Source organism: Panicum virgatum, chromosome 4N, assembly GCF_016808335.1.
Source record: "Panicum virgatum strain AP13 chromosome 4N, P.virgatum_v5, whole genome shotgun sequence".
In the NCBI taxonomy this organism is placed as follows: domain Eukaryota; kingdom Viridiplantae; phylum Streptophyta; class Magnoliopsida; order Poales; family Poaceae; genus Panicum; species Panicum virgatum.
Genome location: NC_053148.1, coordinates 2887888 through 2900410, shown reverse-complemented (window position 1 = coordinate 2900410; position 12523 = coordinate 2887888). Strand labels below are relative to the sequence as shown.

At 44.1% G+C, this 12523-nt stretch overlaps 1 protein-coding gene and 2 long non-coding RNA genes across 3 annotated transcripts; all 3 read left to right on the top strand.

The window, feature by feature from the left end:
- The first annotated feature begins 1805 nt into the window (after positions 1–1805).
- LOC120671366 lies at positions 1806–2264 on the top strand. The gene is made up of 3 exons (XR_005673612.1): positions 1806–1875; positions 1951–2043; positions 2176–2264. It is a non-coding gene; the product is annotated as an uncharacterized LOC120671366 (long non-coding RNA).
- Positions 2265–2834: 570 nt separating this feature from the next.
- Positions 2835–3538, top strand: LOC120671365. Its single transcript, XR_005673611.1, has 3 exons — positions 2835–2887; positions 2967–3060; positions 3431–3538. It is a non-coding gene; the product is annotated as an uncharacterized LOC120671365 (long non-coding RNA).
- A 5897-nt stretch (positions 3539–9435) lies between these two features.
- LOC120671172 (early nodulin-93-like) lies at positions 9436–11242 on the top strand. Its single transcript, XM_039951450.1, has 4 exons — positions 9436–9559; positions 10454–10504; positions 10641–10702; positions 10819–11242. The coding sequence occupies exons 1-4, from the start codon at positions 9547–9549 to the stop codon at positions 11038–11040; spliced, it is 348 nt and encodes a 115-aa protein (XP_039807384.1). The 5' UTR covers positions 9436–9546; the 3' UTR covers positions 11041–11242.
- Positions 11243–12523: the final 1281 nt, after the last annotated feature.

The window sequence follows — 12523 nt, the reverse complement described above, 5'->3', positions numbered from 1 at the left end:
TGGGGGGTGGGCAAACTGGTAATTTCTCAACCGCAGTACCCCCACTATATATAGATTCCAAGATGCGGCATCCACTCAGTTCGCCCAAACCCTAGCCCCAACCAAGCCGCCGCCGCCGCCGCTTCACAAAACGCACGGGAGACGCGGAGGGAGACGCGGCCGAGGGCGAACCCCGGCGGCGCCGTGCTCACGGAGGGAGACGCGGCCGAGGGTGCATCCGTGTACGTGTGCCTCCTCGTCACCACCACTTCAAGGGCTTCTCCACCACTACGCCGTCTACCTTGACTGCTAGGCTTCAATGGCTTCAAGTGCTAGCAGACGCAGCAATCTCTGAGAGGTAAACAAAATAGGCCCATGTTCTTGCCTTATGGTCTTGATTATTCTAGGGTTTGCTTTACTTATACTTGTTAATCTGCACAGAAATTTGTGAAGAATTAGATGCATATGTTCTTGCCTTATTCAGTTCGTGCCTTGTGGTCTTGATTATTCTAGGGTTTGATTATTCAGTTCGTGCAGTACAAAAAGATTAGATGCATATGTTCTTGCCTTATGGTATTTTCTCAATCAGATGCATGTGTTCGTGCAGTACAAAAAGATTAGATGAATATGTTCTTGATTATTGTAGGGTTTGCTTTACTGATACTTGTTAATCTGAGCCCATGTTCAGTTCGTGCAGTTCCGTATGCTAATTTGGTTGTTCCTATTTCCTAGTATAAACCAGTTCATGGCTAGTTTCGTCTTTCGCATATGTGTATTTTGAATTTGTGGGGAATCTACACAGAAATTTGTGAACAAAACTTTAAGCACACATGTTCAGAAGGTTTACACATGGCTAATTTCAATTAGATTCATATTGCTGTTTTACATAAATATTTATTTACGACTTCTCTGAAGCATTTCAATTTTGAATTAAATTTACTGGTGCATTGATACTTTGTTTATAAATGTTCTTATCATGTCAGCAAGGATTAAATGTCCAAGGACCCTAGCCCGATGACGACGGAGGGACAGAGGAGACCACATGGAGGTCAGATAACAACCATGTCCTTGTTTACTTTTGAATTCCAATTGAATTCTTGTCTCCACATGTATTGCTGCTACAAAAATAATAATCTGTTGTCCATGTTTTCTTTTATCCAAGGACATGCACTACATCCATATGAACAAGAGCGCCTCCGACAATGTATGGCCAACAGTGCTAGGCTTCGGGAACTTGGAGTTTCTGGTTTTTCCAGCATATTTCCAAATAATAGTGGCACTGCTGTAAACAAGAAAAATGCAAAGCATAGAGATAATGAAGACTCTGGATCTGAGTATGATCCTTCACAGGATGATACTGATCAAGGAGATTTGATTGGTGATGACAATGCTAAGGTGCTCATTCCTCCACCTTGTTAAGCCTTAACTTGTTTGCTTCCTAATACAATATATCAGTCTCCCCAGTCTGTTCACTAATCAATGATTACATTGTACTAGGGAACTAAGGAGAAGGCTCCCAAGCAAACTTCCAAAGAAAGATCAAATGTATTTCCTGGAGTGAGGTTTCGGTCTCGTAAGAGGGTTTTTGCAGATCAAGCACCTACTAGAGTTACAAGGTCAAAGTCAAGCATCACCCAACCTGATACAAATCTGACACCAAGTAATATCCATGTGCCACCTCCATCCGAGCCTAATGATGGCACCCAAGCTGCTTTGGAAGGCAATTTCTGTTACCATGTTTCTTATTACTGTTCTTGCTTTAATTACATGAATGCAATCTGACTTGTCAATATTTTTAAGATGACGGGCCTAGTCAGCAAGCTGACAGCACCAACATCACCAATGGAGGCGATGCGATTCCACGTCATAATGGAAGCCCCAACCGGGAGAATGAAGGTGATGTTTTTATACTATCATTCTGTTAGATTTGATCCACAAATTGAATGCATTCTTACTGCCTGCAATTTTTAGATGGATCTACCCAGCATGATGACAACACCATTGCTGGTGATGGAGTTGATTGCATTACCCATCTAGATGGACACGACCAGATGACCACCGAAGGTGAGCGTTTGTTCATTTATTTGCCATATAGCATATTTCCTTGTTACTTTGGTTGCTGATTGCAAATGGTTTGTTTGATGAATGACCATCTCACTAATTGCAACTTCTATGTGCATTTACATCACGGAGAAGAGCCATGGGACCGAGGAGTAAATATGGGACATGGTCTCCAGAGGTTGACCCGAGCTCATGGTGCCAAACTGCCAGTTGTCATAACTGAAGGGAGTATAAGGCCCGTGGAACCTAAGATTGCTGCAATGTATGCCACTGAATGCAACATTGCAGTCAGGAATCATATTCCTGTGTTCAAGCACTGGAAGGAATACAAGAAGCACCCTGCGCTGTTTGAGCTGTTTTTGGGAAGACTACGTGTAAGTACCTTGCCCTAAATTAATTGCAATTGCCTTTCTGGACTACAATTATATTGGCATTATACTCCTAGATGTGGGCAAATGGTAATTGCACCTTATACAATTATTTTTCACTAGAATCTGGAAATGTAAATGTGATTGTACATTTTTAGCTGCTGGATTTTAGAAATGAATTTTAGTTACTGTAATTTCTTATTGCAAGCTGTTCATTCCTTGTGTTAGTTGCAAAATTTCTTATACATGTTTCAACATATGGATAGGCAAAGTTTGACAACGACACAAGTAATGAAGTAGTCATAAACGGTTGCTTGGAGATGATGCAATCTGCAGTTCGCCAACAGCGATACAAACTGAAAAAAGATTTCTTTGATTATGTTCCTCTACATCTGGTTAGGAAAACTTCTCCTGTAAAAGTGATGAGTAATGAACAGTGGATTGAACTTGTGGACTCATGGATGACCCCCCAAAAAATGGTATTTTCCAGAAAACAGGACTCTATACTTGTACATGCTAATCTTTCACGTTTCTTACATGTATTGTCTTTTGATGTAGGAGGCAAGTCGAAAGAACAAAGAGAATCGAGATGATGTAAAGTTCCACCAAACAACTGGCTCCTGTAGCTACCCAGTTTATGTAGAAAAAATTGGTAAGTTAGCTATGTTAATATGCACTTTATTTATTATGCTACTGTCTCATATATAGCTGCTGTACCAAGTCATGTGTACTTGTAGCTGCTGTACCAAGTCTACTTGTAGTTGCTGTACCAAGTCATGTCTACTTATAGCTGCTGTACCAAGTCAGTTTAATATGCACTTTATTTATTATGCTGCTGTCTCATATAAAAAGTTAGTCATGTCTAAGCTTACAGATTTCTAGTTCCATAAGATGCTAGGACCATTAGTTCTTGCTGCACCAATATAAATGTCTACTTGTTGTTCTTCAATTTGTTGCTATATTGCTTCAAAATAATGTTCTAGGTGTGACCAAGTATACCACCATGTAAATGTTGTTTGCAGAGAGAAGATAAGTACAAGGATAAAGAATTTGATGCTGTTGATTTGTTTAAGATGTGCCACTACAACAACAAAAAGAAAGGATACACGCCCACTGTACAATCTGCTATTGTAAGACAACATCTAATTGTGCTTTTCAGAGATGCTTATTTTCTAATATCTTGTGATCATAAACCAGTTTTCTATTGTTTGCTGCTTTCATCTTTGCTAGACTCAAATGGAAAATCAGTTGGCTGCACCAACAGAAGATGGACAACTCAAGTCTGCAACCCAAGTTGTAGGTGCTGTGCTTCATCAAAACACAAAAACCAATCACTTCCTTCGGAATGTGGGCATCCAGGTTGCAAAGCGAAGGACTACACTACAAAATGTTCAAGCAGAATTGGAGGTGGAGAAAAGAACCAATTCTGAGCTTTAGTCGATCGTCAACAACCAGCATGAAGAAATGGATGGTTTGAAAAATCAAGTCCAGGGAACAGAACAAGCAAGGATCAAAGACCAAGAGGAGAACTGGAAGAAGCAAGCTGAGTTGGAGAAGAAAATGGAGCTGCTGCTAAGCCAAAATGGACAAAGCTGAGCATATGGTGGTCTGATCTGGTAGCTTTTGGGTGGCCTTCATATTTTGCTGAGTTATCTTGATGAATACTATATTTTGTTGTTGCTGGTTATTTTTGGCCCGGTTCGGTTGGCTGAAAAGCCAGCGCTGTCTGGCTGGTTCTGCTTGCGTAGGCGTGTTGCTGGGCTTGCTCCTGCTTGTGTGGTGTGTTGCAGGGCTTGCTCCTGCTTGCGTGGTGTGCTGTTGGGCTTGCTTCTGCTTGCGTGGTGTGCTTGTGTGGTGTGCTGCTTGGGCCAATCAGCCAGCCGCGGCTGGTATTAAGTGCAGCCGAACAGGCTGAAACGCCTTGGAGAACTGTATGGCTTGAACTCTAGATTATGGACAAATGGAACTATCTTTTGCTGAGCATGTGGATTCTTGAATGTTATTGTTTTGCTGAGTTGTCATGTGAATTCTGGATAAATCTTGTTATTATGGCTGTGATGTGAATTTTGGATTAATCTTGTTTTGATTAATAATTTTGGGCTGAAATCTTATTAGTTGATTATTAATATTGGGCTGAAATTTTGTGAGCTGATAATTAATTTAGGCCTGAAATCAGGCCCAACTTGGTGGCCCACTTTGAATTCAGCCCATCAACTCATGGGCTGTGTAGCTGATGTCAGCAGCCACGTCATCTGCCACGTCGATTGCCACGTCAGCCTAACTTTCCATGTCAGCAGCCATGTCACCGTCCACATCAATTTACATGTTATCACTACCATCCATGTCATCACCATGTCAGCAGCCACGTCATCCTCCATGTCATCAATGTGTGACATGGCAATTGAATCTGTGACGAAAATTATATTGTTCGTGACGTTAATTTTCATCATAGAAAACGGGCTTGGGCTGGGTTTCCGGGGGCCCGGAGACATACCATGACGATTTCAAAACGTCATGGATCGAGCAATCTATGACGAAAATTTAAGAAACGTCACGAGGTTTGATCTGTGACGCTCAGTATATGACGTTATTTGAGATCGTCATAGATACTGTTTTATGACGGTTTTTCAGTGATCTGTGACGAAATACAAACGTAATGGATCAACAGATTTTTTATAGTGATAGTATTTTGATAGGAAAGGTTATATGTTGCTAAACTCTTTTGAGACAAGGGGTTTCACACTAGAAAAACCGTAGTTGCACATATAGTTAACATATTTTAATTTAATATTGTGCAATTTAATTGGAGCCATAGGTTAAAGTTTTAAATTGTCTAATTCACCCCTCCCCCTCTTAATCTAAAGCACACAATCCGATCTTTCAAAAACACTAATTAAATCTCTGTTTGGCGGCGACCCATAAACGCGCGGCTGGAGGGCTGGGCTGGGCTGGTGCGGCCCCTGAGCCACGCGCGTGGCCCATGCTTCATCATCTCTGTTGTTCTACGTCCATGGCCTATGGGATGCAAATGATAAGGTTTTTCCTTTTTTTTAAAAAAACTAGCGCTCTTTTTGCTTCAAGCTTTCTCCTCTCGTTGCTCAACTGATCCGAGGGAAACAAACTTGAGAGGCGGAGCCAAAGCGGCGGCCGTCGCCCCAGTCGCAGCCGCGCGCAATCCCCACCGTAAGCAGCTAGCTATCCGGAAGACAGTTGATTCACATACGAGAACATTGCCCAACGCTTCATAAGCGGCGTCTCATTTCCATGTTCTGTTCTGTCTTGCTACTTGTGTTTTACGGCCACCGTTGCAGCTGTCGAGCGTGAGGACGGCATGCTGCCTTGGACCAAGACCCACCGGACATCGGGGCAAACAGGAAAGAGAAAGAGAGAAAGCGCTAGTGCCAACGGTGATCGGCCGGTGATGCCATCGGATGACATGACAGTTATGAAAATTGTGTGGGACAAGGACAAGAAATCCCATTGGCAATTCTTATCTGCTGGTCGGCATCTTGATCAACTGATAGCCAGCCGACTGCCAACTTTCGGCAACTTACCGTTAGCTATTGAGTTACTGACCGCCCGTTTGCAAATGGGCGAATGCATGACCAAGAGTGCCCGACGGGAGTTTTAGCCTCTCAGATGAATTCCAATAATCAACGGCCGCATAAACATACTTGTCACTAGTCTAAAAGTGTGGACATTACATATACAACAAAGGCTACATGAAAAGAGTGATCACATTTAGAGAAAGATCTTCCTAAAACTCTTTAAGAGTTAAACCCTAAAATTTAGAGAAACATAAACCATAATCCCTAAACCTAACGAGCACCTAAACTCTAAAACTCTAAAATCTAAAACCCTAAACCCTAAAATCCTAAACTTTAAATTCTAAACCCTAATCTAACCTCTAAAATTTAGAGAAATGTATATCCTAATTTCTAATCCTAAATCTTAAACCATAATGCGTAATTTGATCCATCCTACTTATCAACCACATAGAGAAATATCTATTGATCTGGCGAATTGCAGAAAAATGCAGCAACCCATCAAACTCAATTTACCGCATGCGCGCTTAGCCGCAGCCTTGGTGCCGCACCCGCGGCAGTTTGATCCATGACTGCTGCGGCGCTTGCCTGACGGGGCTGCACGTGGCGGCCGCGGTCACCGCCACCAACCAGAGGACCTGCAAATCGGACAAACACATGAGCATGGAGAATCAACACCGGCCAAAGGGCACGAAAAGACAAACGATTTTGGATCAATTGCAAGGAAAATAAGCTTTTTCATGCCAAGACTAAAACTATTGCACCAGGATCTAATAGATCCAATCAAGAACATGACAGATCAACTAGTACCAAGCAAAAATGTGGCTTTTGATGAATGAGATGAGACGAAACACCTTGTAGATCTTCAAGGGAATTGTTTGCCGCCGGTCATGCGCTCCTCGTCCCCGTGCCCCGCTTTCCCAGCAGGTGGCAAGTAAAACAAAAAAGAATTTGGCAGAGAGTTTAGACGGGCTTTTCCAGCACACTAGTAAAATCCTTGGCCGAAATTTCTGTGTGTTGCGTCGTGGGAGTGCTGGACAAGGTGTTGTTTCTAGTCTTCACCCTTGTTTCCATAGCCATGGTGGCACATGTACTCTTAGAACTTTCTTTCCCTCTTAATTGAAAGGTAGAGATCTTGCCATTTGCGTTAAAAAAAACAGTACACAAGGCAATTCCCTTTGATGAAGTGTATGTGGAGTAAAATATTTAGTCTATAGCAAGGTGGGGGCTCTTGCATGCCAAAATTCAAAACGGAAGGCAACGTTGGCGATGGCACTCCCATAATCCCATTTGTTTCTTCCATGCTTTCCTGAATAGCCAAGCATGCAGTGAGCCAAGTGCGAAAAACTCAACGAACACGACCAAACGGAAAGGCCGAACCAACGAGCGAGGTGTTAGAAGTCCGAGAGTTTTACGTTTTTCGATCGTTCGATCTCTATATGCGTTTTGCAATCTGCTGTTCTACTGTTCCTCCGATCCACATGTGCTAAACTTAAATGCAAAAAGAAAAAAGATGCATGCTGGATGAGCGAGTTGACGGCGGGCTAGCTAATCGGCTTGGTCGCAATAGATCCCCCCTGGACCCCCATAGGCGACCATGTAGCCACTCCTATCCTTTTCGATCCCTAGGGGATTGACGCCGTAGCAGCTGGGCGTGGTGGTGACGCCCCGGTTGGCCTTGTTGTTGGCGAGCACCCCCGTTGTAGTTGACGGCGTGGTAGTCCATGATGGTGGCCACGAAGCGGGAGCCGGCGCAGGACGGGATGCCGTTCCCCATGGGCGTGGTGGTGTGGTTGCCGCCGGGCCTGGTGTCCAGCACCCGCCCGCCCATCTCCACGTACACGGCCTGCGGGAACCGCGTGTCGAACACCGTCGGCGGGTAGTAGCCGATGGCGTGGTCCAGCACCGTCACCCACCAGTTCTCCCCGGTCGGGTCCTGCATGCATGCATAGTATATTCATATCGGTGATCGATCAATCGAGTTCCCATCCATCTCTTCCGGTCGGGTTCAGATATCAAATTTTGAAATCTGTTAGCAAATACCCGTTGGATTTGAAGTTGTACCCGCGCCCGTGCCCGCAGGTACAAACTCAAACCCGAATCTGCGCCCAACGGGTTCGGTATCCGCGGATTTGCGGGTATTCCGTACACGTTGCCATCTTGAGGTTTGTGCTACTGCTGGGTGTCTTCTGAACTGATGGTTTCCTTCCTCCGCGCTTCACCCAAGTGTAGCAGTGCCTCTGCTCTTAGTAAATTATGCTTCGCGTTTTTTTTCCCCCAAACGATGGCACGATGAGATACTGAGATCATCAGGAGCCGTGTTCTAGAGAAAGCAGATGAGGTTGCTTGATTCGATCACAATATCTTTTGCCGCACTAAACACCTGTACTCTGCTCATCTGGGGACGGGATTTTCAGCTCTATTCGGTTGTACGATGTCACTGACGACACGGACAGCAACTGAACTGCTAGTGTGATTTTCTGCAGCGATCAGAGGACCAGCCTGCTCTGCCATCCTAGCGACGTCGCTTTCGTCCGTACGTTCCGATGGACCAGCCAAAAGTTGGCTCACGCTCACGGTATGGACGGGATCGGTGGAGGAGTGACGTCGCTGACCGAGCCGGTTTCATTTCGCCGGAAAACTAAGAGGGCCGGCGGAGCCCGCTGCGGCCTTGCTTGTGGGCGCGCCAAGCAACTCCGAGCGGAACCGATGGATTGATCGGCCGACGGGTTCCTTTCCCGGCCAAACTGGGGGCACGATTGAACTACGACCTCGTCGGTAAAACTCCGCTAGAGCACTAAAGCAGAGCATGCAAGGCCCTGCTGGTCTCGGCCACACCAACTCAGCACGTGACACATCGATCAATTGGTCGACTAGCAAGCAGGTTCGACTTGCCAAAGGCAGACCTTAGTAGTAGCTAGCTGACGGAATCTTGAAATGTTCCAAGGCACTAAATAAAGCTGTCTGAATTTTGCGCTTGTATTGTACATGATCGTAAAAAAGCTGGTCGCCGGCGCTGAAAAGGCAGATACTGTGCTGATGCGCCGTACACGCGTTAGCCCCGGTTTTGAGAAAAACCTGGCCGCAATTTTCAGAGATGCATCCTTGCTTTTCCGGATGCCGGTGACGGTGCCACCAAAATCAAACTCCCTCACGGTATCTTCTTCGGTCACCGGTCGAACGGGAAAACCACGAATCCTGTGGCTCTCTAACCAGTAACCACAGTTTGCGAAGCTAATCTACCACTAGGCCAATCCAGCAGCAGCAGGCCTCGCTGCACGATGCAGGTCGGCCACCAACTTTCACCACCGGAACTCCGGAGGGTAGCAGAGGCGCCCCGGATCAGCCCGGCGGCGCGTTGGTTCCGTGGCCGCTCGCTCCGGCGACCGCTATCCATGGGGGCCCCAAACCGCCGCCTTTTCTTCTCTTCTGCAGTTCACTATAAATAGCGCAGGGCCTCGCTGCAACCACATCTCAGTGCACTCGCTCTCACTTCCACCAGTGCAAGCCGATCGAGTAGTCCGACAGATCCTCACCAGCGACAGCGATCTGCTTCGCTTTGATTTCTGGCGGGCCTGCACGTCTGAATCACCATGTCGACGGTGACCCGTGCCCATGGTTCACCTTATCACCGATAGATTTCCGATAATTCCGATATTTCTATTTTACCGGTGAGCACCGATAAAATTAGTTTATCATCTAAAAATATCATTGTTTTAAATTTAGCACTCCATTCGACTAACCCACAAGTTTGTGCACATACTTTCTACCCACTATAACGAGTAAAAAGAGCATGTAACCATCTTTTAATACTAATCCATTCATTTGCTTTTATTCCACCATCCAATTCTTCATATTCTAGTGAGAACCGACGTAGCAGACATGTCTCACTACCGGCTATTTCCTTTCATTTTTCTACGTTATTATGTATAGTTTTTTGGGAACGTATCTAGTGCAAACCAAGGACCTCGTGCAAACCCGTGCAAACCTACTAAAAAAAGTTTCAAAAAATTCTGAAAAAAATCATGAATGTGCTTCTCAGCTTACCTCATCTATATACAAAATTTTATGGTCAAATTCATCTTACTCTAAAAGTTACAAAAAAACAAATTTTCTGACAACAATAATGGTTCAAATGCATCTCAAATTTGTCTTTTTTGTAACTTCTAGAGTAAGACGAATTTGACCATGAAATTTTATATATAGATGATGTAATCTGAGAAGCACATTCATGATTTTTTTTAGAATTTTTTGAAACTTTGTTTAGTAGGTTTGCACGGGTTTGCACGAGATCCTTGGTTTGCACCAGATACGTTGCCTAGTTTTTTAGGCTAGATGGTTTGAAAAAAAATCTAAGTTCATTTCTACACAAAATGAGAGTTTTTTCTCTAAATTTTGTCCGAAAAAATTTCTCTATCACCGATAGAATTCCGATATATCCGATATTCCCGTTTATCACCAACCTCCGATATTTTTACTTTATCGATAAGGTAAACCCTGCCCGTGCCTACCTGGACCAGAGGCTCGCCATGGCCAAGCGCTGCTCCAGAGGTAAAGCGATTTTTTCCTTCTCCTCCTACAGCTATCTGCTGCCGTACAGCACTTCACTCTACAATCAGTTTGATGGGTTACGCGCGTAGTAGTACATCGGTTCTTATCTCTGACACTGGTGATCCAAAAATTGCAGAGGCGACGCTCGCCGGAGCCAAGGCGGCGGCCGTCGCCACCGTCGCATCTGCAGTCCCAACGGTGAGTCACCACCCGCATCATATCATCTTTGCTGCAGTTATTACAGGCAGACACGAAACTCATAAATAGGCTGAACATGATGACCTGCCGCTCAATTCATAACCTCCGTTCTTCAGCTGGCTAGCGTGCGGATGCTGCCGTGGGCCAAGGCGAACCTGAACCCGACGGGCCAGGCGCTCATCATCTGCACGGCGGCCGGGATGGCCTACTTCGTCGCCGCCGACAAGAAGATCCTCTCGCTGGCGCGCCGCCACTCGTTCGAGCAGGCGCCCGAACACCTCAGGAACACCTCCTACCAGGGCGCCGCCCGCCCGCACCCGGCCTTCTTCAGGCCTTGATCGCCCTTCGCTCCGACGGGCTCAGTGTTGTCCCTCTTGATCGCTGGCACCGTGTCCTCGATGCCCAGGCTCAGTGTTCTCAAGGGAAAGTGTAATCGTATAGTGCTTCGGCCATTGTGATGTAACTACCTCCTGCTATTATATTGGTGTTAGTAGCTACCTCCAAATAAAAAGCATTGTCAAGTGCATTGCATTTCGTGTTTCTGAATCCTGAACTTGGCATGTCAGTAACTATACCTACCACTACCACAGATGTAAGCACGCAGCACAAACGTCAGCGTTGGTCAGTCAACGATTGCAGCAAAAACAGTGTGTGGAGTTGTTGTGGACGATACTTTGGCACCTTGCCGGCAGTACAAGCATATAAAGCTTATCAATTTTCAAAACTTAAATTTGCTTTGAAACGTTACGCCCAAATCTAGCTCAATAAATTATTCAAAAAAATTCTAGCTCAATAGGTTGATTGATTTACTCTAAAAAATCCGGACTAGACAAACCATGAAGCAACTGAAAGCGTTCAGTCTCTGCATGCGCAAGATTGCTTCTCTGAAGTCTGAAGGGTACGGTGCACACCACTAGATTGGACGACCTGATCAGACCCAGTTCAATCTGTACGGCATAAAAACCACACAAAGACGAAGTGTCACATGGTCATGCACGTTGTAGCACGTAGGTTTAATATTTTCTTTGACGTCGAATTCTATCAGAACCAACGAGCACATACTACTGTTGAGTTATACTAAGATTAGAAGGGTCAGTGGAAGCGTATCATGAACTTATTAGTAGGGACGACGAATTCAGACGCAGCGAGTGCAAATTCGAAAGGAGTTTATTCGATTCAAAAAAAAACATATTCGAAAGGAGTTTAGCTATGCTAGCTGTCAATCACTTGTCTCGATGAAGGCTTAAATGTACTCCCCCATCCTGAAATACAAAATTTGTATTTAAATATATGCCATCCTATACGGTATTTTAGAAACTAATTATTCCCAATCAGCCACGAAATCAGTAAAATGATAACCAAATAAGGTATTAGATAGGAGTATGTGCATCATTTCTTATCTTCTTAATCCGTTAGGAAAACTAGTCTATCAACCCGTGCTCCCGCACGAACTAATTAGAATTAATATAAAATTGAGATTAATAATTATAATTATCTATCTCACGTCATTTTTTCATCTATTAAATATTCTAACACATACTCTAAAATATATATTTATTATTATCTAGTTACAATAGATTTTATTTTGCATCACACCTCCATATGTATTCGATATATATATCTAGTTGAATTATTTGTTTGTGAATTGGTATTCTTATCTCTTTCATCATACATGAATATATGGTTGACATATATCGTGGGTAGTATTTTTATATAAATATAGTAGTATAAATAATATATTAATAATGATGGAAATAGTAATTTTAAATTTTATATTGGTGCACTTTAATAATTAGATTTAGGAGTAATTTAACTTGTAAT